The sequence below is a fragment of the Abramis brama genome, assembly GCF_963993115.1.
Source record: "Abramis brama genome assembly, chromosome: 20".
Lineage (NCBI taxonomy): Eukaryota > Metazoa > Chordata > Actinopteri > Cypriniformes > Leuciscidae > Abramis > Abramis brama.
In genome coordinates, this window is record NC_139982.1 from 18329881 (window position 1) to 18356418 (window position 26538).

Consider the following 26538-nt stretch of genomic DNA (forward strand, 5'->3'; position numbering starts at 1 on the left):
TAATTTCCTACTACTTATTTCTGAAAAAACAGAGATTCTAATTATTGGAGAAAAAAATTCCTCACGTAATAACCTAGAATACTGTCTAACACTTGATGGCTGCTCTGTCAAGTCTTTGTCATCGGTTAGGAACCTGGGTGTGCTCTTTGATACCAATCTTTCATTTGAAATTCACGTGTCTAGTATCTGTAAAACCGCATTTTTCCATCTTAAAAATATATCTAAATTACGTCATATGTTCTCATTGACAAATGCGGAACAGTTAATTCATGCGTTCATGACATCAAGGCTAGAGTAATGCTATTATGGGTAGTTGCACTGCATGCTTGTTACGTGCCAGTGTTTTCTTCCCTCCCCTTTTTGTCATTTGTTGCTGCCTTTGCTCCCCTCTGCTGTTGGTTTCTTCCTGTTTTCCCGCTCTCTGCTATCTTTAAGTTTTTAGGTGCTGCTATTGGTCGGAGACAACCAATCATTGGCTATGGTTCAGGATTTAAGCCATTCTGGAGGACGGAAGAGGAGGAGCTTGGAGCGTTTGTTGGCTTGTGCTACTATTGTTGTAGAGTACTGACTTTGTGGTGGTTCGCTTGCCTGTTTTCTTGTTGGATTGTGTTGTTTGCTCACTCAGAGGACTCCTTACCTGATCTACCATTGTACCAGTCCGGAGAGAAAAGAAAAGGGAAGTATGTCACGTGACCTACATCTTGCATTCACGTAGCATAACAATTGTTAGACACATTAGGGAAGGAGCGTGTGCAACTGTGTAATTTTGGTTTGGTTAGTTAGTAAAGTTTTAGTTATGGCGTGTTAAGCGCTGAAGAATTCTTTATTTTCTGTTTTTTGCTTTTAGTTAGTTTAGAGAGTGGGGATTATTAGTTAGAGTGTGTGTTTTAGTTTTGTTATTTTGTTTGTTTAGCACCGCTCAGTTTCTTTCTCTCTGTGACTTATTTCAATTATTACTTTTCAATTATTTTGCTTAAGTTGTATATAGCTGTAAATACGTTTATTTTGTTTGTTTACATTTATTTCAATTTCTGTTTGTATGGAAAATAAAGCGAACCACCTGTTTGCAGTAGTTTGTTGTCAGTGAGTCATTCGCCCACAATACTTCCCGGAGATCAAAACTATAGGAAAGTGTTTAATTTGTTTTTTTTTTAAATTATGAACGTCTTCCTCATACCTCTAAGCCATCAGGGGATGTAACAATGCTTAATAAACAAATTACAACTGGTCCAAAACGCAGCAGCTCGAGTTCTTACCAGAACCAGGAAGTATGACCATATTAGCCCTGTTCTGTCAACACTGCTTTGGCTCCCTATTAAACATCGTATACATTTTAAAATATTACTTACAAAGCACTAATGGTTTAGCTCCGCAGTACTTGAGCGAGCTCTTAACGCATTATAGTCCTTCACGTCTATTGCGATCTCAAAATTCCGGCCAGTTGATAATACCTAGAATTTCAAAATCGACTGCTGGCGGTAGATCCTTTTCCTATTTAGCACCAAAACTTTGGAACAGTCTTCCTAACATTGTCCGGGAAGCAGACACACTCTGTCAGTTCAAAGCTAGACTAAAAACACATATCTTTGACCTAGCATACACATAACACATTATAGACTTCTATAATACAATGTTAGGCTGCATAGATTAGGTCAGCCGGAACCGGGAACACTTCCCATAAATCCTGATGTACTCGTTACATCATAAGAAGAATGGCGTCTACGCTAATATTAGTCTCTCTGTTTATCCCGAGGTTTACTGCAGTCCGCTGGATCCAGGGCGTATCCAGATCTGACGAAGGACCTGCGCCTGGACGTGACGACAACGCAGTCCTGAAGTGTCAACTACACTGTTAACCCTAACGCTCAAAATAATTAATTGGTTTGAGTAGGACAAACTTAAATTAAACTAATTAGTTCAGTCAAATGAACTTTTATGAGTATTTAGCACTTTCTTTTTCTTTCAAGTTCACAGAACTTATATATTTTAAGTAAACTGAACTGTTTCATTGTTTTGAGTTTTATGAAATGATTTATTTTAATTTAAACAAACTTAAGTTTAACTAAAACGGCTGGGATGTCTATTTTCCAGCATGCTTTGCCGATGGCACTTGAATGGGAGAGTAAATGCTAAAATTAAGTGTAATATAATGTTTTTTTTTTTGTGCAAGATTAATGTTAAGTGGGAGATTGAGTATTGATTAATGTTTTGTTATGCTAATTTAGAAGAATTTCTGTTAATGTTGGTTTTAGGATAGTTACCATCATGGTGACAAGTGGTGCATGCGGCTTGATTTGAGAGCAAATAAAATCTTTATATTGTTGCACTCATGCAGCAAGTGCTGTATAACATACTATTGTTAGCATGATAACATAATAGTATGTTATATAGCAAACTAGCTTGTTAAAACTATAAGTTAATACTAATGAAAGTGTTCACATTGAGATTACACAAAGGTTTTAAGTTAAATGTATGAAATAGTGTACTCTGATTTTAATTGTTCTTAACTTGAAATGCTTAAGTACAAACTTAAAATCTGCCAGTTCTGCTTACTTAAACTTTCAATTTCAAAACGTAAAAAAAAATAGCCAATCGATTGCCTTAAATTTTTTGAGTTCTGCTAACTTATTCGGGTTTACAGTGTAGTCTCTCCCTTGTGAAGGCCTCCCTCCCCTCCCTTTACCTCTCTACAGATAAAGCGTTGTCGGGATAATTCCGGTTTGCATGGCTATGCGGAAGCGATAAAAATTCTGTATTATAAATTTTAAGGCCAGACAAGTAGTTTGTTGAGGGTTGGTTTGTAGGGAAGGACTACACGCCTGCGCACATATATTCAAACATGCATACTAGACTGAACTCGTTATACACGTGCACGCCATCAGTGTTCTCACGGGTTCGCGTTTTTGAAAGTTTGCGCAGAAAGAACTTAAGAGTTTTCTGTTAAAACGGTGTTGTGTTAGCAGCCCCTAAGTTAATAACTAATGATCGTTGTGACGGAACGATCAAATCTAACTTTAGCTGGACAATAACTTTATTCTAGAACTGCTATAAAGCCAAAACCATCTGTTACTTTATTTTCCTATTATTAATGTAAAGCCGCTTTGGAACAATCTACATTGTTAAAAGCGCTAGATAAATGAAGATGACTAGACTTGACTTGATTTGCAATTTCATTGATCTTGGTGTCAATTGAATTGAGGGTTCATATTGGAATTGTTTAATTTTGTATTGCATATTGTTTAACTGTTTTCCCCCTAACTTTAAACATATTTAATCACATGTACTGAATACTTTATTTCCCCTTTATTTCAGTAAATGGTATATAATTTTTCCCATTCACATTTCGGTGTGTTATTTGGATTTAATACTGTGAGTTAAAGTCTACGTTCTGAGTGGGAATTAACTGGAATTAAAGTTAAAATTACTGCTTAGTGGAGGCACCGCCAAAGTTAGTGTTTACAAAGTTTTGTTTAAACAATTAGTTAGAAAAGAAACCAACACCTGTGTTATTTGTTTTATTATTATTTATTTTAGAACCAGACCCAGGGCCCCATCCCGTGTTAGCCTATATATTTACAAAAGTGGGTTAGCTAGATACAGTAGCCTACCATACTTAGAACAGGGACAAGGGGTTACAGATGCTTTTGGGAAACGCACCCCTGGTTTATCCTTCTTGTTGCTGCATATTGCATAAATCACACAAAGCACAGTCGCCACAGCCTTTCAAACATTCAAATATATCCTGTGATCAAAACTCAAACATAAAACATATCACTAAGATAAGGGACAAAACATGTCCTACATAAAGTTCTCCGCTAGTGAAAAAATATATATATGAAAATGTATTTGACATAGATTTTTTTTTTGTGCTAAGTATTCTACAAATACATTTACATATTTATGTAGGCTACTTAATAAAAAATACCCTGCAATTGTACTTTTGGTATGCTAAACTGGGACACCATCCCACAGCAAGTAATATTGACAAACTATATATCATTTGAAAGCTTACAATCTGTAGTTTTTATATTTAAGTTAGATGTTTAAATTAGAACCCAGCAATAGTAACATGCTCACAGGCTGGGTTGTCATTTAAAAGCAGGAGTAATGAGACAACTAGTGGTGAAACATGACATCTGGTGCAGTGAAAGCTTATGACAAGACCTTCCTAAAGTACATAACACAACAATTAGCCTAATAATACTTAGATCTTTAGATCTCTCCATTCCATTAATCTTAGATAATGTTATTCTACATTTACTAATAGATAATAATAAATAAAATAAAAAGCATTAGGCAATGCATTATGAACAGTAGGCTGCCTACCTATTTGTAAATGAACATTATTTCATTTCATTTATTTATTTATTAAGCACTATTACACAACTGGTCATTGAACAAAGTGCTGTACAAAACACATAGACAACCATAAAAAACACACAACATTAACACCACAGTTAAATAACAGCAAAATAAACCCCTCAGTTTAATAGCCTACAAGAACAACTACTATACCCCATTAAATGCTTATGCTAGTAGGTATTCTTTAAGCTTGTGTTTAAAAATAGTTAATGTAGGTTCCAATCTGATAGAAAGGGGTAGATCATTCCATTATAAGTGTTGGTTAAATGACTATACTTCTCTGAAGATTGCATTCATTAGCCTACATCTAAATAAATAATTAGCCTTATTTTTGAAACTATAGGCTACTTTTAAACTCTGGAGGGCAGACATTATTTTAAACAAAGTAAAAATAATGTATATAATTATTTTTCTCTAGTGTTAATGAAGCCTATATGCTTGATGCTTGTGAAATAACAAGGGCATGATTAAAATGAATTTATGTTTTCATTTGTTTTGTTTTCAGATGTGAAACCAGCGACTATATTTGACCACCAGATGGCCACAGAAGTCGACTCTTTTACGTTTCAAGAGAGAGGAAAGCTCTTTGGAGCCTAAAAAAGGCAATTAATAAGCTGCAATAAATAAACAAATAACTGTATCTATGAATGAATGTATGTATGCATGCATGCATGCCAGTGATGGCCGGTTAGCAAACTATTCACTCTTTTGATTCGCTTCTTTTGAATGAATAGGTCAATGGGTTTGTGATTCAGTATGAATCACTGGGATCGATCACTCGCCCTTTGAATCATTTGTAGCGGTTTCCCTCACTACTAAAGGATACCTCAGAACGAGAACAAACCAGAGAGCTTGATAAAGTGGATGTTTACCTATAATCTATTAAAACCTACAAAAGCGTCCTATCCTTTACCAGCGGTGAAGAGGGCTTAGTTCATCACCAAGTGTTGCAGTGCAGCTTGTGAACCACATATTCCAGGTAAAGACACTTTAATTTCATGAGAGAAAAGACTTAGCCTACTATTTACTTTTTCTGCTTATGGTAATGAATATTATCTTATAGCATGAATTTTGCATATTCCAACACGGTTAGAAAAAAAAAAGTTATTTTTTAGTAGGCTAAACTTCATACAAAATTCAATGTGGTTTGACAAGCTGTGGGGCTTTTGGTCGGTTAACATGACCTCAATAGGTGTCATTAAGCTTATACCTAATCAATAACATAACGCTAATTTTTTGGGGATATATTAGCCTAGGCTACTATACTTTTCAGAATATATATTAACAATTCAAGCAAACAGATAATTGGATACAAAGTAAAAATAAATGTTTATCTGGATCAATGATCCTGATACCACAGTGTTAAATTAGCACTGGCGATGTCCATTTAACACTGGGGGTTTTGCTTAAGAACAAAATCCTCATTTAAAAGTATGAAATCAAAGCAAAGAAAAACTAAGTAGTTTGGCTTAATGTTATTATTATTTCTTGTTATTTCTTAGAATATAATAATAATTATTTTTAGAATAATTATTTATTTTAATAAAATTTTAACAACTACTTCACTGCTTATTAATATTTAAAAAACACAACATGCATAAAACAAACATAAAATGGGAAATTATATTATAGCAAAGACCTCTGAAGATCCTCATGCAAGTCTAATTTTTAACCTTTTTATGACAAGACAACATTAGTTCAGGTTTAAAAATGTCATGTGGTGTGACTTACTTAAAATACCATTACTTTGAAGAATATAATTTAAAACTTGAAAAAAAATATTAAGATGTGTACACTATAGAACATGTATTAAAGGGGTAAATAATATAGGAAATATCATTACTCTTTCCTTGATGATAACACATGACATTTTATAGACATTTAATAGAAATGTTTCTTGAAAATTGGTTTTTTAAAATCACATTAACATTTCTAGTACAAAGAGTTAACAAAGAGTACATTTCTAAGAACTTGACATATATTTAAAACTAGATTTTTGATTGATTTATCCTTTTCTTATCATGGACACTCTTATCTGTCCTTGGCCCATACATTGTATGCTTTGTTGCACTAAACAGAAAGGATTTGAAAATAAAGTATTTGGTGTTTGGAACACAACAAATCACAAAACAGAGGCAGTATAAGCTATATATAGTAAGGTCCAATGATAGAAAATATTTGTGTTAGGCTATTAGAAATTCACAGAAGAGAAAAATATGACTCTTTCTCTCTTTACCTAAAGGTGATGAAACTAAAATAAAAATTGAAATACAAAAATGTAATCAATATCACATTTGTAATAGTAAATTAATTTTGATTAAGATATCTTAGAATAACTTAATGTATACTCAGTTGAGTGGGCTGATCATTAAAATGCAATGGACTGTAATACATTTGCATATAAAAGCCCCCAAAATCCATTAATATGCATTAAGTGTTTTCACCTAAAGACATTTCACACTGAACAGTCTTTTGCCAACTTTCAAAGAACTTCAAAACATTTCCTAGAAACTCAACATACTAGCTGAAGTTTTTCACATGGAGAATTGTGACACTGCCTCATGGAGCTATTCATTCTGTCCTCATTATGCCAAGAACGGAGAGATTTTGAGTAGTTCATCTCAGTCCTGTAGTCAGCATGAGCACCAGCACTCAAACACACCAGCAAACTGATCCCGCCAGTAACCAGCTTGGAAACAGGTATGTGAATGAATAAGATCTGTTGAATTACCTTGCACTGCGATGGCTTCATCCTGTTGAATTTCCATCTTATGGATTGATATTTGATTCATTTTACTTGAATAGATTTAGTTTCTTTAGAATTTGTGTGAAGTTATCTTTATCTACAGTTGCCATAGGTAAGAATAACATGCAAAATGTCTCATTTAAAAAGAGTTTGGCAGAACACTACTTGGAAAAATCTCTTGGTATTTGTGCTTTTCACCAAACACTCTAAATCAAAAAGCGCAGCGGAAATGAAATCAGCTCAGCTGCCAGTTCTAGCACTCGTTTATAAAGAGCATCAAGCCGGTCATTTTGCAGGGATGCCAGTTTTAAAGCAACCTAATGTGCCCCCTTACTTGTGGCTGTTACGTCAAGAACTGAACTGAAAAAGAAACCAGTAGTTTCTATGACTGATGGGAACTAGTTTCTCACACATTTTGTGAGTTCCCATCTGCCAACAAAGCTGCAGGGGCTTTAGGACTTAGTAACCAAAACCCATCATTGTGGGGGCTTACAATGCTGTTGAGCAGTTGCGCCATGTGATTCATGGGTACGGTAGCAAGAGCCGGGTCTGTCCGCAGGGAGAGCCAGAGTCCACTGCTATCTAACAGGCCAGCACTCTGCATTTCAGCTCAGACTGTTCACCTTCAGGGCCCATGACAGACCTTTTGGAGCAGGATGTTGGCGAAGGTTTGTGTAAGTAGATTAACTCTTATTTTGTTTATCATAGTCAGAGTTTTGATATCAGGATTATGTTCTGACCGTTCAATCACATCATCAGATTTTTAGTCATTGAACTGTGATTATCTCCTATTCAATGCAGCAGAGAAAAAGAGCGTTGAGAAGGTTCTGGCAGGTGCGGAATTGGCCCCAGCCCAATCCCTATGGACTACAGAAGCCAGTGGATCAGTTCAGCTGAGAATAGATGAACTTTGCCCAGAACAGCCCATCACTGTACATCAGATGTTTACCAACTCAGTTCAGAAGTATGGGAAGCTGACTGCTTTGGCAACCAAAAGAGGAAACGAATGGGAAAAAGTGACCTTTTCGGAATATTATCACCTCAGTCGAATGGCCGCCAAAAGCTTTCTAAAGGTGATCTTGGAAAGTTTTTTAAACACTAATTTCATGTTAATGTTACAATGAGATAATTCTCATAAGTCATATGCATGGAATTTACGGATTAGATATAATACAGTGATATTTGACAATTCTCCTAGCTTGGTCTGGAGCGGTTCCACAGTGTAGCCATCCTGGGATTTAACTCTGCAGAGTGGTTTATCGCTGCTACTGGAACTGTGTTTGCAGGGTGAGAAATACCTGTAGGTTGTTTACATTATGCCTAAAATTTCATACTTGTAAGTTTTGGTGTTGCTAAACCCAAATTGTACTGCCAAACACTTGAACTGTAAGTATGTTTATATGTGCATAATCAAGGTACAGCTGTTTTTTGCGTAATCACACTACAGTGTTAATTTCTCTGTCCAAGTATACATGACACAATGCTTAAATCAAATATTTAAATAATTAAATACACACTGTGCATCACCTTTTGTCTGTTGTGTCATGGGCACAATTCAAAGGCCAACTGTTTCACGATTATACAATTGTATACAGGTCAAGCTACAGTTTAATTATCTAGTTAGTCCAAATTCACAAAAAACAGCTAACTAAAGCGTTTACATGGCATTTTAAAAAGTAATGATTTTGAAATCACTTAGTTTTTGGCTGCATCCGTAAGTTAAAAAATGCTGCCTTAGGAGGATGCATTCCAAGGTAGGAAGGCATCAAGGCACGTCCGAATCCAATGTTAGCTTCACTTACTGTCTCTTGAGCAACAAGGCAACATATATATCCTTCACTGCCTATGATATCCCACCATCCTGTGCATTCCATTCTGTGACAGTTAAAGGGGTAGTTCACCCCAAAATTTAAATAATGTCATTAATTACTCACCCTCATGTCGTTTCAAACCCGTAAGACTTTCATTAATCTTCAGAACACAAATAAAGATATTTTAAATGCAATCTGAGAGATTTCTGTCCCTCCATTGACAGTCTACGCAACTACCACTTTGGACAGTTCAAAAAGTTCATAAAGAGATCATAAAACTAATTCATATGAATTGAGTGGTTTAGTCCAAATTTTCCGAAGACACACGATTGCTTTAAATACATCAACGCACACATCAGTTATGGCAAACAGAAGCTCAAGTATGCTTGCTTCCGTGCGAGAACCAATGAGGTTCATTCTCGTGTTTGAGCTTCCACAAGAATCAATGAGGTTTGTTCTTGTGCGTCAAGCATGCAAATCTAAACTCAGTCTGTTCACCATATAAAGCGATCATGTCTCTTCAGAAAATTTGTACTAAACAGCTCAATTCATATGGATTATTTTTACGATCTCTTTATGAACTTTATCATCAAACATTTAGCATAAAAATATCTTCATTTGTGTTCCGAAGATGAACGAAAGTCTTATGGGTTTGGAACAACACGAGTAAATGATGAAAGAATTTTAATTTTTGGGTGAACTAACCTTTTAACCAAAAAAATAAAGATGGAGTCTTAAAGTTGCGTTTGGTGGTTAGATGTGTACATACGTTTTTGACCAATCTTTTTCACTTTTGATGTCATTTCTAGCGAGAAATCAGTATTGTAGTAATTAAATATTCACTGGTTCAGATTACACGATTTTAGCCCGATTTTGGCACGATCCGTTTGACGTAGGGTGTCGTGGGGATTCGCAAACGACAACGGGCGTCGGGACGCAAGATTCGATCGTTTCATCTCGTATAGTGTGTCATAGTGGGCGACAACCAACGACAGAAAGACTAGCATGTTTAATTTTTTAACGGTCCTCCACGACGACGGCGCGCGAGTGAGTGAGTGAGGGAGAGTGAGTGAGAGTGTGTGTTCGCGAGTGAGTGTGACTGTGTGTGTGCGCGAGAGTGAGTGTGTGAGTGAGAGAGCGTGTGTGTGTGTGTGTGTGTGTGTGAGAGAGAGAGAGAGAGAGAGAAAGAGTGCGTGCGTGTGTGAGTGCGTGTAGGCTATGTGAGTGAGCGTGTGTATGTGCGAGTGAATGAGTGTGAGACGGCTCGCGATGACTGGTCGGAAAACAACGTGTAGTCTGACATGTTTCTTGTCCACGACATGACAAGATTTTTAGGAGTCAAAATCGTGTAATCTGACACAGTGACTATGGTAACAGACAAAAAAATCGTGTAATCTGAACCAGGCAGCCTTTAACAAAGCTCTCTCTATTTTGCTGTGGATCATTAAAGCATTATGCTGCCTCTGAAGTAGGTCCGAAATCAGTTACGTGAGGTACCTTTGTGCGCAAAGTACACTGCCTGCAAAGTCATTGCCTGATAGGGCAGTGAAGAAACAAGTCAGCTGCCTAAGCTTTCGGATGCAGCCTTAGTCTGACTGATATCTAAAAGTGCATGTAAATGAACTTTCTGTGAAACATGGAACAAGATAACCCAGGGTTATTAAAAATGACCCTGGGTTGTCTTATCAATATAAAACATGAAAAGTCCATTTACACATTGGCCAAGCTCTTACAGGGGCCTATAAATATCAAATGCAAACTGAAGCGAACTAAATAAATAGCAATATTAGGGCTAGAATCCCTGCCCTCACATCTATTTTTTTGTTTATGCTAGGGGCATAATGACAGGGATCTATACCACAAACTCACCTGATGCCTGCCTCTTTGTCGCTAATGACTCAAGAGCCAATGTCATTGTTGTGGAAAATCAAAAGCAGCTGGATAAGATTTTACAGGTAAAATTTGATGTACTTTATTTTCTCAAACTTGACCTTCTGATAATCAATGAACAAACTGATTAATCCGTTTTTAATGTTAGGTAAAGGATAAGCTGCCACACTTAAAAGCCATAGTACAGTATTCTGGATCTTTGAAGGAGAAGATGCCCAATCTCTATTCGGTGAGTGCTGGATAAACAGAGACCTGTCTGAGTTTACTTTTTTTTTTACCAAAGACTTACGGTGACTGCTTGTCTTTGGACAGTGGGAAGAGTTCATGGGACTAGGACTGGAAATCTCTGATCAAGAACTAGATGAAGTCATCAGTAACCAGAAAGCCAATCAGTGCTGCGTACTTATTTACACATCTGGAACAACCGGATCACCGAAAGGAGTGATGTTAAGCCATGACAACGTAAGCAGCTATGAAAAAAATAACATTCACAATATAGTGGCAATGTTGTGTTGTAGATTAATGACAATTTTGAATTCTGGACTCCAATAGATCACATGGACGGCCCATCATGCAAGCAAGGCTGGAGATATTCATTCAGCTGAAATCAGGCAAGAGTATCTGGTCAGCTACCTTCCTCTCAGCCATATTGCTGCCCAAATCTACGATCTCTGGACAGGGATCCAGTGGGGGGAGCAGGTTTTCTTTGCTCAGCCAGATGCTCTAAAGGTAATTGCTCAAAATCAGGACTCTTGATTAGCTTTAGATTGGGGTGTCTGGTACTGCTCCTGGAGGGCCACTTTCCTGCAGAGTTTAGATCCAGCACACCTACCCTGAAGTTTCTATTAATTTTGCACACTCTACTGGAAGGTGGAACTTTTGCTTTAGATCCTGTAACTGGTGTTATCATCAAATATCAGTGTTGTAATTTAGACTAGCTCATTCGAGTACAGGCCAAGACCTGAGTAGGTTGAGTCCAGGGGCCGGTTGAATAAACTGCTTAGACTTGTCTTGAAAGTTAGTCTTCTAATTTTTTTCTTCAAGACTGGTAAAAAGGTAGATTGGTCTAATTTGAATCAGAAAAGTAAGACTGATTACCTCTTGACTAATTTCTAGTTGGCCAAATGAGTTCTTAAGACAGTCTTAACATAGTGGCTAAGTTTATGCAACTGGCCCCAGGTCAAGACAGACACCTGAAGAGGGTCGAGTCCAAGTGAAGGCCAAGTCCGTCATGAAAATATGGTCTTGGACTTGAGACTGAACTACTGCCACACTGTGAAATAAAGGATAGAAGTCTATTCTACATTGCTCACTTGTTTTATCTTTCCTTTTAGGGGAGTTTGGTAGACACCCTTCGAGAGGTAAACCCCACGGCCCACATGGGCGTTCCTCGTGTTTGGGAGAAAATTATGGAAAAGATCAAAGAAGGCATATCACAGTGTGGATACATGAAAAGGAAACTGGTGACATGGGCCATGTCAGTTAGTCTGGAGGCTAATCAAAGGCTTACCAAGTACATAAATATTTTTAAAGTACTGTATATCATTGTCTGTAAGTTACATTCATGTTATGTGGACCTTTATGTTTTTATAATCATTGTCTTCAAATCAGGGATGAGGAGAAGTCATTCCTCTTCACTCTCGCTGACAGCTTGGTCTTACAAAAGCTTCGTGCCGAGCTGGGCTTCTCCAGTTGTGTGAAATTCTTTTCGGGAGCTGCGCCTATTGGAAGAGAAACCCTTCAGTTCTTTCTCGGTCTCAACATTCGACTGTATGAAGCTTACGGGATGAGTGAAAGCTCAGGACCCCACTTTATGTCTGGACCAAATGTGTTCCGCTTCTCAAGGCAAGCCCTCTTTCCTCAATTTACAGGTTGAATAATTTTAACTTGAAGGTCAATAATCAAGTTCACTGTGTAATGTTTCCTTGAACTCTTCTAGCTGTGGTAAGGTGGTTCCAGGCTGCAGATACAAACTGGTAAACATAGATGCTGACGGAATTGGAGAAGTGTGTTTTTGGGGCCGGAATGTCTTCATGGGCTTCCTCAACCTAGAGCATAAAACAAAGGAGGCTTTGGATGAAGATGGATGGCTCCACTCTGGAGACTTGGGAAAGGTAGATGAAGATGGCTTTCTTTACATTACCGGAAGAATAAAAGGTACAGGATGCTATTTTTAACCCTACACATTTTTTTTACTAGCTTTGATGGTACTGTATAATTGGATTTAGGTTAGCTTTAAAGGGCATTTCCATTCAATCTCTTTCCTTTCAGAGCTCATTATCACTGCCGGAGGAGAAAACGTTCCCCCACTTCCTATTGAGGATGCAGTGAAACAGGAGTTGCCAATCATCAGCAATGCTATGCTAATCGGAGACAAAAGGAAATTTCTGTCTATTCTGCTAACACTAAAGGTAAACTATGCTTTAAGAAAAGTTCTGGCTTCAAGAACTCTTAAATCATTTAGGTTATTCTGTTCTTCATTTCCTTGGATAGTGCACAATCAATCCAGAGACCACAGAGCCTACAGACATTCTTAGCTTGGAGGCTGTGGAATACTGTCAGCGACTTGGTAGCCGATCGACAAAAGTGTCGGACATCATTGGAGGAAAAGACAAGCTAGTGTACCAGTCCATTGAAGAGGGTATAGCACAGGTCAATTCAAAAGCGACCTCAAACGCACAACGCATACAAAAGTGGACCATATTAGAGAAAGATTTCTCAATTGTTGGAGGAGAACTAGGTGAGTGCCGAAATACCTCCCTATAGATGTCCATTGCTTCTTTTTATAAACTGGGTGGAGGAATGTATCTGGATCTTAACTTGTATTGAACCTGCATGACTGTTCATTCCAAAAGATAATAGAATACACATTTCTTTTCAGGCCCTACAATGAAACTACGTCGCCCAGTGGTGTTGCAGAAGTATCACAGTGAAATACAGAGTTTTTACAGAGAATAGAAGACCTCTAGACTGGCTGTATCTCTATCAAAGATACTGTTGCTTTTTGCCAAGACAGATTGCAGAAACATGTTCTTTTTTTAATTTACATAATTTACACCTAATCTTTTAATTATTATTTTTAAACATACTGTTGTTAATTGTCTTACAGTGTTAGTTTGATGTTATATGATGTTTAATATTCCTGTATGTTTTGATCAGATCTTAAAAATAAAATTTGCTTGCTTTGTGGATACACAGTATATGGCAATGCTCTCATCTTGATGCAGTGTTATAATGATCGTATAAAAGTGCTCTGTAAAAATAAAGACATAGGCTGATTTGCCCATAAAAAATAGACGTACAGTATATATTCCGACCACAGTCATGTCTTGATGGTACAGTCATTTCACAATTGACACAGCAAAGGTCAACAGCTGTTTGAACTATATTAATTGTTAACCATAATGCAAAGTTCATTGCTGATGTTAAAGCTCAAGCATAAAAATGTGAAACATCTATTCACTCTTTTTTTAACGGATTTAACACACTTTAAAGACAAAAAAAAGTATGTATTTCAGCCCCTTACACTTGGACAAGATTATTCCTGTCATGTGACAGAAAGGCAATATTAAACCAGAGAAAATGTCCAGTCAATAAATACGGTTTATCTTAGATATATGTAGTTCCTTTTTGACAGATTAAAACAGCTCACAAATACAGTCACCGTAGAACAAGAATTTAAGACAGTGCTTTGCGGTTCTGGAGAAACAAAAATGCAGACACTTAGTAGAATTGTGCGCAGATATCAGAATGATACGAAGATTAATTTCATGTTTTTTGACTGTCAGTTCTTTAGGCGTGAGATCCAAACATAGACATTTAGAAAAGCCTCATTCCATGTCCTTAACTCTTCGGCAGATGTCATCGGTGAACTCTGAGCACTTAGAGTTTCCGCCAAGGTCTTTGGTCAGAAGCTGGAATATATAAAAACAGGTCACAGATGTAAGTATCAAGATCTGTCTTGATGGTGGAAATTCATATTCATGCCCAAAGATCACTAATAATTGATCCTACCTTTTTGTCCCGTATGGTGTCGTAGCAGGAGGTCTCAATCTTTTTAGCGTAACCGTGCAGTCCCATGTGACGCAGCATCATGACGGCACTCAGCAAAAGGGCAGTAGGGTTTGCCAGATCTTTGCCTGCGATATCAGGGGCAGTTCCGTGTACCTAACACACAAGAATTATTATAAATGGAATGATACTAATTGATCACTCCATTGTAAAGCTATTGCAGCATCCAACACATACCGATTCAAATATGGCAACACCATTGGCTCCGATGTTCCCGCTGGGAGTGACTCCAAGGCCTCCAATCAATCCAGCACACAGATCACTGAAAGACAAATCAAAGGCTGGTGAGAGTTGCAGTCTAAAGATAATCATATCACGTTTAATGTTATTATATGATGCTTTATACCGACTCACCTCAAGATGTCGCCATATAGATTAGGCATTACCAGCACATCAAACTGAGAGGGATCTTGCACCATCTAGTGAACAATCACAATGCAAAGATCTTAATGATTTGATGAAAATAAAGTGACTACTGGGCAGTGTTGTGTGTAATGTATAACCAAGTAATTAATTACTGTAATTTAATTACTTTTCCCTTCTGTAATATAATTAGTTACTTCTGATGTAATAGCATTAAATACTTTATAAACTATAGAACAATTCTATATAAAACAATAGTGTATTTAGCACTAAAATTTAACGTCATAATGTTAAAATGTATGTTTTTAATGTAACCTTCTCCCTTTTAATACTTTGGTCAAGTCAAGAATAATTTATGTAATTTTATATTTATTTAAAAGAATTAAAAAGAGCAGTTTCATGTCTATCCTTGTATTGTTCAACTGGTCGAGGTTGATTTGGGATTTAGAAAGTAATGAGTTATAAGCAATGCAATACTTTTTTAGAGAGAGTAATTAGTACAGTAATCTAATTACACTGTCGAAGATGTAATAAAAGTAGCTAGTAATTATTTAATTTTTGTAGAGTAACTGATCCAACACTGCTTCTGGGTCACTACACTGAGTGCTTAAAGGTGCAGCATGTAAGACTGACAGCTAGGGAACGACAGGAATGAGCCAATTGACAATTGACAGCAATGAGCCTTACACTGTTTGATGAGCTGATTTATGATGAGTTGATATGGCATTTTAATATGCTACCGTTCATAGAGATTTTTAGATGGGTGCTGAGGCTTTTTAGGTCGGGTAGAATCTGTGATCTCTGACCCAGTTTGTTCGCTGGCTTCCATGGCTGTAATATGCTTCTGCCAACTGTAATAGAAATACTAATTGGGTAAATTGGCAACGTGCGGTATGGAAAAGACCTGGCTTTTTTTTTCTCTCAGAAAAACGAGTATGTGAATTCAGCATGTTTCCTAAAGAACTGCAAATATATGGTATTTTTATGCTTTAGTACAGTCAAAAACTTACATACAGCACCTTTAAACTTGAAAAACGTTCCCATTTTAATATTAGATGAAAAACTTAAACTTGAAAAATTTAAATTGAATGAAATTAGAAATGTTGCCTTAGCTGTCTGTTTTACGCGTTGTTATTTTCAATAAACCATATTATAGATGCGTCGTCAGATCTAATATGAACCGAGGTGCAAGTGCGTGCCGAACGGTATGGTTCGATTTTATTTTATCGAGAACCATTACACCCCTTATATATATATATATTAAAAGAAGCACATCAAAAACATTTCAAAGTTGCAAGATGAGTAGAAAAGGCCTAATGAAAGAAGTTTTCTTGTATACATACATTGAGACAGACTGTATCCAGATACATCTCTGTGAATTTCACATCCTTGAAATTCTCAGCAACCTCTCTGCACTTCCGCAGAAACAGACCGTCAGACATTCGCCTAGAAGACATCACTGAATTCAGCATCTCTATATATTAAAATTATTTTACATCCAATAAGACATTTGTTACCAGTAAAAAACTCCTGTTATATAGTAATTTGTCATAGCTACAAAGTTACTGTGTGATTTGTGACATTTCTAGTCGAGGTGAAACTCACATGATGTTGGCTTTGTGAACAGCCGTGACGCTGGCTCTTTGGTTATTTCTGGCGTACTCAAATGCATACTCTGCGATGCGTCTGCTGGCATCCTCTGTGATCAGTTTAATACTCTGCACAACTCCATCCACAATCTGATTCAGGTGAAAATAGAGCACATTTAATATTGTGGTAATAGTCAGGTTAGTTCATACAAAGGGGCAATATATGATGACTGCTAAACAAACTATTGGTGTACTGCTAAACAAAGATTTAAGTTTTGCACAACAAGTTTCATTTGATGGACTTGATCTATAAGGCAACTCAAAGTTTTATGTACACAACCACATCATATACATTACCATTCAAAGGTTTAGGGGTTTTGAGAAAATTCAAGAAAAGTTAAATTTAGACTACTGTTCAAATGTTTGGGGTTGGTGCTTTTTATGTTTTTGAAAGAAGTCTCTAATGCTCAAGTCTGCATTTATTTATTTAAAAAAATAATAATAATAATATTGTGAAATATTTAAATTTAAAAATAACTTTTCTATTTGAATATATTTTTAAAATGTAATTTATTCTGGTGATCAAAGCTGAATTTTCAGCATCATTACTCCAGTCTTCAGTCACATGATCTTTCAGAAATCATTCTAATATGCTGATTTGCTGCTCAAGAAACATTTCTTATTATCATCAATGATAGCAGCTCAGAGAGTTCACCCTATAATGAAAATTAAGGGTGTGTGCGAACCAAACAAATATACGGCACGTGATGCTTGGGATCATTCAGTGATATTTTTGCATCTTCTTTTAAAAAGTTTGATGCTTCTCGCAATTCACTGCCATTATATGGACGAGTGCAATTGGGACATTATTATACATTTTTTTAATTCTCCTTTTGTGGTCCATTAAAGAAAGAAGGGCATATGGCATTAGAACAATACCAGGGTGAGTACATGATGACTTTATTCTCATTTTAGGGGGAACTATCCCTTTAATATTTTGGTGTAAACCATGATACATTTATGTAATGAACAGAAAGTTCAATTATTAAAGTATTTACCGTCACTTTTGATCTATTTAATTTTAATTCATCCTTACAAAATAAAATAAATGTATTTCATCCAAAAGAAAAATTGTACTTACTCCAAACTCTTGAATGGTAGTGTACATGTTTAAACTTTGAATAACGTGAACAGACAAAGGGAAGATCGCATGAATGGAATGTGACGACCTGAAGGTCATTTCACGTAACGCTTTGACACACTATGGAGTGGGACCAGAGACAACAGATTTATAGCAACCGTGTGGCACCTACCTAAAGAATAAACGGCATTGAAATATGAGCTTTGCCCACTGAATTCCCGCTAGCACTGCGCGAAAAACTGGTTAAGATAGCATTAGATGACAATAGCATGACCTTTGACATTTGTGAAGTGAGCCAATCATGACCTCAAAGGTCAAATGTCATCCTATTGTTGTATACTAGGCCTAAAGAACTAAAGGGGTATAAATGTATATATAGTTGCAGGAAAAAGTACATGAACCCCATATCCTGATGTCAACCTGACTGAAACGCTTTGGCATGACCTTAAGACAGCGATTCACACCAAATATCAGGAATACTGCTAAACTGAATCAGTTTAGTAATGATGAATGGTCCAAAATAAAAAATTCACTGCATTCAAATATGTCTAATTCCATACTATATAGTAGGCAAAAAAACAGTATGTGAGCCAACTAATATGCCCGAATTCAAAGTATTCACAAAACAGTATGCGAAAAATACCCAGATGACTGAGGGGCCGTTTACACAGAACGATTTACTCCAACGTTTACTCCATTCCACTACGCTGCTTTTCCATTGTTTTTCAAAGTAAACATTCACTAGACGGACGTGTTTGACCATTGTGCTCACGTCTTTTGCGCATGATGTGAAGTTCTTAAAATGTGGCACTCAAGTTAAAAGAACTGATCTGAGTCTCAAAAAACCTGTTATGTGTGAACCAGTCCTAACTACTTCTAGAATCTGAAGTGTGCAATGGACACTTTACTATCCCATGAGGCCACAGGAGAGGATTTGTGAATGGCAGTGAAGCGATGCAATTGACACCATAGGTCACATGACAGTGACTACATGACGGATGTGGTACATCTGAATTTCATTCATACTATATAGAACATACTTTAACGGTCACAAAGCAAGTTTCAAAACCAAATGTAGTACCTACTATATAGTATGCAAATTCGTACGCAGATAATGCCTATTGGTGTGACTTAATTGGAGATCAGATTTGGATCTGACCTTTTAAATAATACATAAATCTACGAAAAATGTCCAAGTATTCACATACTTTTTCCTGCAACTGCAGATCTCTGCAGCAGAAATCAAAAGAATAAGAACAACTAGCTCTGGATTGGTTGAATTACTGATTAAATAGTTTGAAATACAGATGGGCGCACATACATACCACGTGTTCAATCCCACTGTACTCTCCTTCTGTGTTTTCTCTGATGGTGACTAGATCCACATCGGTGTAAGGCGTCTTATAGCCCTCGATGGACACACAAGGACGCACATTGGCATACAGGTCGAAGGTCTTCCTTAGCAGCAGGTTCATGGACGGGTGTCCGGCAGCAATTGGCGTTTTCAGGGGACCTGAAATATAATCGAAATTGATTTGTGTGAGTTTCGTTAACACTATAATGATTCGACTGATGTGAGAGAGTCGACAAGTTTACCTTTTAATCCAATTTTGTTTTTGTCCATCGACTCTTTAGCCTCAGAAGGGATCATCCATTTGCCTCCAGGACCTTGGATGGCGGTGACGTTTCTCTCTTCCCACTGAATAGGGGCCTGATTGAGAAAAAAGGTGACAATGTAGCTTTAAAGTTGGCATGAAACAAATTGCGATAGTATTTTCTTCCCTACTGTGACATATCCGAGTGAAATGGCTTCTCGAAAAAGAAAATTAGATTTTGTCCATCGGTAATTGATTGGATGGTTCTGGTTTGCTATTGGTTGATCTCATGTGAGTGACAGGTTGTTCGCCCTCAGACACACTCTGTCAGTTTAAATCTAGACTAAAAGCACATCTCTTTAACCTGGCATACATATAACACATTATCAACTTCTATGATTCAAATTAGTTAAAAGATTGTTAGTCTGCATAAACTAGGTCAGCCGGAACCGGGAACACTTCCGATGTACTTAAAAAGAATGGCATCTACGCCAATATTACTCTGTGTTTATCCCGAGGTTACCGTAGTCAGCCGGATTCGGGCCGTATCCAGATCAGATTATGGACCTGCGCCTAGACTCGACCACAACGCAGCCCTGAAGTGTCAGCAGAGATTGTGTCAACTAGCCTCTCCCCTGTGAAGGCCTCATCGACACGACAGCCAGTGGCACAGATCCTCAACAAACCCATCTCCATATCGCCATTATGAGTCTGATCTTCAACCAGATGGAACTGCATTAAATATTCTGAATGTTCCGATCCAACCTGACTTCTGACCTGTAATGCTGCCTGAATCATAATCATACACTGTTCGTTCGTTGGCCAGAGGAGAACTGGCCCCTCGACTGAGCCTGGTTTCTCCCAAGGTTCTTTTCTTCATTCTGTCACCTGATGGAGTTTTGGGTTCATTGCCACTGTCACCTCGGGCTTGCTTAGTTGGGGACACTTAAAAGGGTCATATAATGGTACATGCACTTTTACAAGTTGATTGTACTGAAATGTGTGTTGGCAGTGCCTATACACAACCATCATAAAACGATAAAAATCCATCCAGTGTTTTTTTTTTAATCTCCTTATATGTTTTCCAATCTCTCAAATCAAGCCGTTCGACCTAGTGACGTCACACGGTCGGACGCCCCTCCCACGATTGTTGATTGACAGCAGCGTTTCAACACAGACCAGCCCTCGCTCATGAGCGAGTTGTCTGTCATCATAGTCCGCGCGTCATTGTTGATACGCTGGAGCACTGTCTATGAGCAGAATGGCGTCTAAGCGATTGTGATGTTCTGTTCTTGGGTGTAATAACGAACACAGCAGTCATTTTGATGTTCCTAAATCCGAACCGCTGAAGACGCAGTGGCTGAGTTTGTTTTCGAAGGGAATATTCCCCACGATCAACGTCAATGCTTCCATATTTGCGCGAATCATTTCACACACCAGACTGCTTTACAAACGAGGTCAGTATAAAGCTGGTTTTGCTAAGAAGCTGCTCCTGAAAAAAGGATCGGTACCAACTATTCGTGTTCCTGCTGCACCTCCAGAATAACTGAAGTGAGTGTAACGTTTTATTAAACTTTATATTAATATTTATATTAATCTTTGCAAATCGCTTGCTGCACGCTTCACGATGAATGCGGCTGTTTACACTCAGGGTACATTACGGCATGTTTTCTATGTACGACGTTCTCAATATAATTCATAATCCCACGTTTATAATGAACAACGCGTTATGGTTTTTGTGTTACGGTGTACGCACAGAACAGAGGGGCGGGGTGAGCAAAGCTCATTATCATTTAAAGACACATGCACTTAAACGGCATGCTGAAAACAGAGCTGTCTTTGACCAGGTAAAATGAGTGTTTTCTTACAATACTAATGAGAATTTTTAATTAAAGTATATTACAAACTTTTCATTTAGACCCTAAAGAATCATATTAGCTTGTACAAAAATGGCATTATATGACCCCTTTAACATTCAACAATATTATTGATCTGCATGCGTTGACACCATTGTATGAGAACTGAACTGAGCTGGACGATGACATCACTGTTTTCTCCAGAGCTGCTATATATATATATAAATGGACTAAATTAATAACTTCATTATAACAAAAATGAACCATCACTGAACTAACTTAAGCTGGACTACGACACTATTTTATTCAAGAGCTGCTTTACAGCGAAAACAAACTGTTGCATTATTTCCCTGTTATCACTGTACAATCTGTATTGTAAAAAGCTATATAAATAAAGGTGACTTGACTTGACTTGGCTAGATGTCGCTGCAAGAGGGAGGGGAAGTTATTTTTGTTAAAGATTACAAGGGCACACGAATTAAATAAACAATGATGTGCACGGATAAATCATTTAAAATAAATCCTACAATATTCCATAAAAAAAAAAAAAAAAAAAAAGCCATTTTGAATTCATGGTGACTTTAAATACAACTGCGCTATTCAAGTTGTGGGCAAATATTTACACAAATGTGCTGAATTCTCTTCTAAGACTGAAAGCAGTGCACAAAAGGGGTTAAAAGTATAATAGTCGCTCAATGCACTTGTTGCAACTTGCAGCCTAAGCTGAATTCCTGAAGAGTAAAACAAAAGATCCGTACTTTTGCTGCTTCAAATATCTTCATTACTGCAGTGGAGATCTCCGGACCGATTCCATCTCCAGGAATTAACGTTACAGTTTGAATCTGTCAAAATGAAGCACAACAATATATAAATAAATAAATGAAATATCGGAAATTGGAAAATTATTCACAAGTATCACAATCTGGCATTATTTTTCTGAGGCTTCAACATATATTTGAGGATTTCACTACAAAAGTACTAAAGTTCATCAAGTTTGAACTGCAGGCTCCTATAACTAGAACAACTTTTAATAACTCAAATTATTTTGCAGCATATGTTTTGAGTACGGTTGCTACTGCCAAAAGGCCAACGCCTTTATGTGTAACTTGCACAACTACATATTTTCTGCAAGCTTCAGAATTAATGTTTGATGATTCATGCTTAGCCCAAAGCTGAGCATTAAGCTTTTCCAAGTACTTGCCTTTTGGATATGTAAAACTGACCATTTACCATCCCTTTTATTATATTGATGATTATTTAGAACATTTTTCTAATTTCTATACTTAAGGTCACTATATAATTGACTTTAAATTTCTGATATCAAATTCCATTTTCATAATAGTTTTAACATATTAAAACCTATTAAAAAAACTGGTTTGGGGCAATTGATGTACTTAAATTACATTAAGTTTTTAAATTCTATTCATGTTAAAGAAAAGTGAGCATGTACATTATACCAACCAAACTGGACCACAAATTACATTCATATGCATCATTCCCAGCTAAGAAAAATTTGTTCTAAGAACGTTTTGCTAACGTTCCAATTAAATTATATAAAAGTTTCTTCTGAATATAAAAACGTCCAGTTTTTAGAAAATGCTTTAAAACGTTTTTTCTTGGTTCTGTGAACGTTAGAGAAATATTCCATTATCATTCTTCAAACATTATTGAAATGTTACTTTTAAATGTTCTCCTAATATTCTGAAATACGTAGTAGTAAAACGTTTCAGAAAAAACCCCATGGACGATGTTATAAATGACGTTTGCCTGAGAACATTATAAAAGACTAGATAACTTTGACAGAATGTTCTATTAGCGTTACTTGAAGAACATTTGACTTCCATAGTATTTTTTTCTCTCCATACTATGAAAGTGAATGATGCCCCACAACTGTTTGATTACCCATATTCTTCAAAATATCTTTCTTTGTGTTCAGCAGAACAAAAAAATTCATACAGGTTTGGAACAACTTGAGGGCGAGTAAAAGATGCCAGAATTTTCATTTTTGGGATTACCATGGTACATGTAAAAACTTACAACTTACCCCTCTAGAGAAGGTTCTGGGCTGTGGGGTCTGAGTCTTTATGGCTCCTATTACACGGGACACCTGCAGAGGCGATTTCAAAGGTACAAACAGATCAATAACACTGGAAGATCAATCAAGCTGACACTACCCAATACACAAAGCCCAAACATTCTATTGGCCATGCGATTTTAAAAAGCGCTGCGTTTAATGCGACTGCCACTATGGCTGATGTTCGCTGCCGAACACAGTAGCTTAAGCAGTTAATTAGACTGAGCCAGACTTAATCTGATCCCATTAATTCTGCATGCAAACTTTAAGTGTTTTGTTGAACAGAAAATGCAGCAAGTCCAATTAAGGCGACAAGCATGTAGAAGGTGAATTACACCAGGGACCATCCTGAAGCCAAAAAGATTAAACCAATGCAAATCTTTGCCAATTATCTATGTGATTAGGTGTTAGTTATTACTCATCCCTGGTGTAAAATGAGGGGTGTAGTTTCACAAATCTGCATGGTCAACACTTCAAGTATGAACATTCAGTTTAAATCAGCCTAAAACTTTAACGCTATTGGTCACTGATGGTCAAACACAAATGACAAGTTTTTGTTTTTAAAGCAAACCCCTCAAAAAAAAGACAGCATATCTGATCGGGACATTACTAGGGTTTTTTTTTTTTTTTTTTTTTTTTTGAGAAGGCAGTGTACTGTGAGAGCGATGCCATAAAACGGTGAACAAAAGGTATTTGGACATTTCCCACAAAAAAATATCAAAATGATTTTTAATTCAGAAAGGCACTTTGGAGGGACAGAAATCTCTCAGATTTTATTAAAAATATCTTCATTTGTGTTTCGAAGATGAGGAAAACATGAGGGTGAGTAACTGAAGACAGAATTTTGACCTATAATTGGAATTTTTGGTTGAACTACCCCCCTTACAAAATACAAATATTACTCATTATAAAACAATATATAGAGATTCAAAATTAAGACAATAGTAGGCTAAGTTTTTGCCACCTCAGGTGACTTCTTACCAGGCTTCTTTCCCTTGTAAGAAAAGTAGTTAGTTTTGAGAAACATTAGTAAGTTAGTAGTATTCTTTTTTTTTTCTTTAAGATGCCAGAATGTGTTTCATATTTTGCAATAACATTCATACATTTTAAATATGTGGCTTAAGTTTGAACACATTTAGAGCCATCTGTGGAAATAATGATTCATTATATGATGATTTATAGAGCTAATGTCTACCACCATATGCACAGCTATTTTATATTTCATCCTTCTAATATTAGTAATGAATCTAAACTACATTAGAAGCCATAATTGTATGTTAAACACCAGTCTTTCTGAAGGACACTAAACGGTTCTTCTGCATGTTTGTCATGTCCTTATTATATTCATGATTGTATGTTCTAGATTCTAGAAGAACTATAACATTAAGTTAATAATGGAAACTCATAAATTAAGTCGTGACATTCAGCTCTTGTTACTGCATTCATGAAGCCAACATGTCGAGGTGACCTTCATCCACCAGCTGGTGGTTGGTTAGTTAGTTGGCGTTAATGGATCTCTTTGCTGATGTAAATCAGCTAAGCTCATTTATAAACTATCTCACCGTGACTATTTTAATGTCCACGTCAGATTTGCCATCTTTAATGACTATAATAACCCACTGCGAGCTAACGCGTTAAAGCTAACTGACTGAACTGAGATGCGCGTCTTACTTCCGGAGTCCCGCTCGCGTCACTTATCCTCACGCCGAATCTCTCGAGAAGTTTTAGGAGCTGAAAAGGCAAGAATGTCGTTTTAAATTACCACAACCTGACCTTGCTGTCTTACTAGCTGAGTTTATTTACTCTTTGGGCTATTAAACACAATAATGTGTGGATGGGGGATGACTGCAGTGGTGTTGAACATCTGTGGCGTTTGACTCGGGCGTGATTCAAAACGCATCGTCTTATTCTCTTAACTTCTCTTACACTCATCACTCATATGTGTTAAAAGACTAGCTAGTATATGAGTTGACTGGGAGCTGTTAAATGTGTTAAACATGTAAGTGCCTGTGTGAAGGGCATGCAGTACAGGGCCGCTGTGGCATCTCTAATGCAACGCAACGTTGTTTTTTTCAGCGTACGGTAAGTATATACTTGCATGCATAGTACACAGGCATAACAGCACACGGACTGCTATAATCTGAGGTTTGTCACATAATAGAGTCCTTACCGTTGACCTCCACGCGTTTCCAGCCATCCTGTGCTAATCGTGATCTTGCGACTACTACTAACACAATGCAGCAGTTATCCGGTGTCTCATCCTCCGCTATGAGTATCTCGGGTTGCCAGATTTTACCTAGACTAGTATGCTTTAACTTGCGGCGGGGGATCTTCAATCTTTTAGATGCCACGGGCCGCAAAATTTGACCATCCTGGTTCGAGAGCCTTAATAGCAATATATTTTCATGCATAAATACCAAAATAATTGTATTTTATTGTATTTATTTTATATTATTTTATTAAGTTAGGCTGTATTATGTTTTTCTACTCATCATGCATTGTTTTTTTTGTTTTTTGTTTTTTAATTAAAATTAATGAATTTCATTTTTTTCATTTGTGAGTGTAATCATATTTGTATTATTTATTTGTTTTTTTTATACAAAAATTACACTTTGTTTCTCTAAACACAGAGTTATATTTGTGGATCTCTACATTAATTGCGGCCCCTTGGTTTGAAAACCCCAGTTTATATATATATATATATATATATATATATACCAAAAATACTTGCAATAAAAAAGGAGCATCACAAAATCTTACATATTTTTAGAGTAAGCTATACTTTATGAATTTTGATATTATTTCACAAATATTCCCAACAATTACAGGGGGAAAATGCGAAATTTTGGGAAATGGGGATTTAGATAATTACCTGGCAACCATATGTTCAGGACCGCTGATCTGCATGTAGCTCTAAAGATGAGAACTCTGACATGAACTCTTAGCATGAACGTACATGCTTTTGTTGCACTCCCCCTACCGCACTGGATGTCACTGTACATTTTCCAGGTTTTTTCCCCCTTTTTCTTTTTTTGCAACG

The 26538-nt window shown here is 36.8% G+C and overlaps 2 protein-coding genes across 4 annotated transcripts; one reads left to right on the forward strand and one right to left on the reverse strand.

Moving 5' to 3' along the window:
• Window positions 1–5158: 5158 nt before the first annotated feature.
• acsbg1 (acyl-CoA synthetase bubblegum family member 1) lies at window positions 5159–14095 on the forward strand. Of its 2 annotated transcripts, none has more exons than XM_084094280.1 (15): window positions 5159–5341; window positions 6958–7062; window positions 7718–7782; window positions 7910–8181; window positions 8307–8395; window positions 10754–10874; window positions 10958–11038; window positions 11122–11271; window positions 11362–11538; window positions 12144–12322; window positions 12421–12654; window positions 12749–12966; window positions 13081–13220; window positions 13303–13549; window positions 13691–14095. In XM_084094280.1, exons 2-15 carry the CDS (start codon window positions 7001–7003, stop codon window positions 13765–13767), a joined length of 2112 nt encoding a protein of 703 aa, XP_083950406.1. In that variant the 5' UTR covers window positions 5159–5341; window positions 6958–7000; the 3' UTR covers window positions 13768–14095. The 2 variants fall into 2 exon arrangements, with proteins under 2 accessions (XP_083950406.1, XP_083950407.1); XM_084094281.1 differs by having other exon boundaries at window positions 5246–5341; window positions 7718–7776; window positions 13691–14008.
• A 299-nt stretch (window positions 14096–14394) lies between these two features.
• Window positions 14395–25784, reverse strand: idh3a (isocitrate dehydrogenase (NAD(+)) 3 catalytic subunit alpha). 2 transcript variants are annotated; one of them, XM_084094282.1, is made up of 12 exons: window positions 25669–25761; window positions 25170–25229; window positions 23469–23531; window positions 22183–22266; window positions 19570–19684; window positions 19299–19486; window positions 16849–16982; window positions 16587–16689; window positions 15235–15299; window positions 15058–15142; window positions 14824–14976; window positions 14395–14723 (listed from the first exon to the last, which is right to left on the reverse strand). In XM_084094282.1, the coding sequence occupies exons 1-12, from the start codon at window positions 25693–25695 to the stop codon at window positions 14640–14642; spliced, it is 1161 nt and encodes a 386-aa protein (XP_083950408.1). In that variant the 5' UTR covers window positions 25696–25761; the 3' UTR covers window positions 14395–14639. The 2 variants fall into 2 exon arrangements, with proteins under 2 accessions (XP_083950408.1, XP_083950409.1); XM_084094283.1 differs by lacking the exon at window positions 25170–25229 and having other exon boundaries at window positions 25669–25784.
• Window positions 25785–26538: the final 754 nt, after the last annotated feature.

What these genes read in the sequence shown, in the direction of transcription:
- idh3a (XM_084094282.1), bottom strand. Translation starts at nt 25,695, where the DNA reads ATGGCTGGAAACGCGTGGAGGTCAACG. An exon ending in GTTCACAAAGCCAACATCAT is followed by an intron (nt 16,690 to 16,848) that starts GTGAGTTTCACC and finishes GATGTCTTCTAG; the next exon opens with GCGAATGTCTGACGGTCTGT. An exon ending in CTATATGGCGACATCTTGAG is followed by an intron (nt 15,143 to 15,234) that starts GTGAGTCGGTAT and finishes TTTGTCTTTCAG; the next exon opens with TGATCTGTGTGCTGGATTGA.
- acsbg1 (XM_084094280.1), top strand. Translation starts at nt 7,001, where the DNA reads ATGAGCACCAGCACTCAAACACACCAGCAAACTGATCCCGCCAGTAAC. An exon ending in AGTAACCAGCTTGGAAACAG is followed by an intron (nt 7,063 to 7,717) that starts GTATGTGAATGA and finishes TCTGCATTTCAG; the next exon opens with CTCAGACTGTTCACCTTCAG. An exon ending in GCTAATCAAAGGCTTACCAA is followed by an intron (nt 12,323 to 12,420) that starts GTACATAAATAT and finishes TCTTCAAATCAG; the next exon opens with GGATGAGGAGAAGTCATTCC.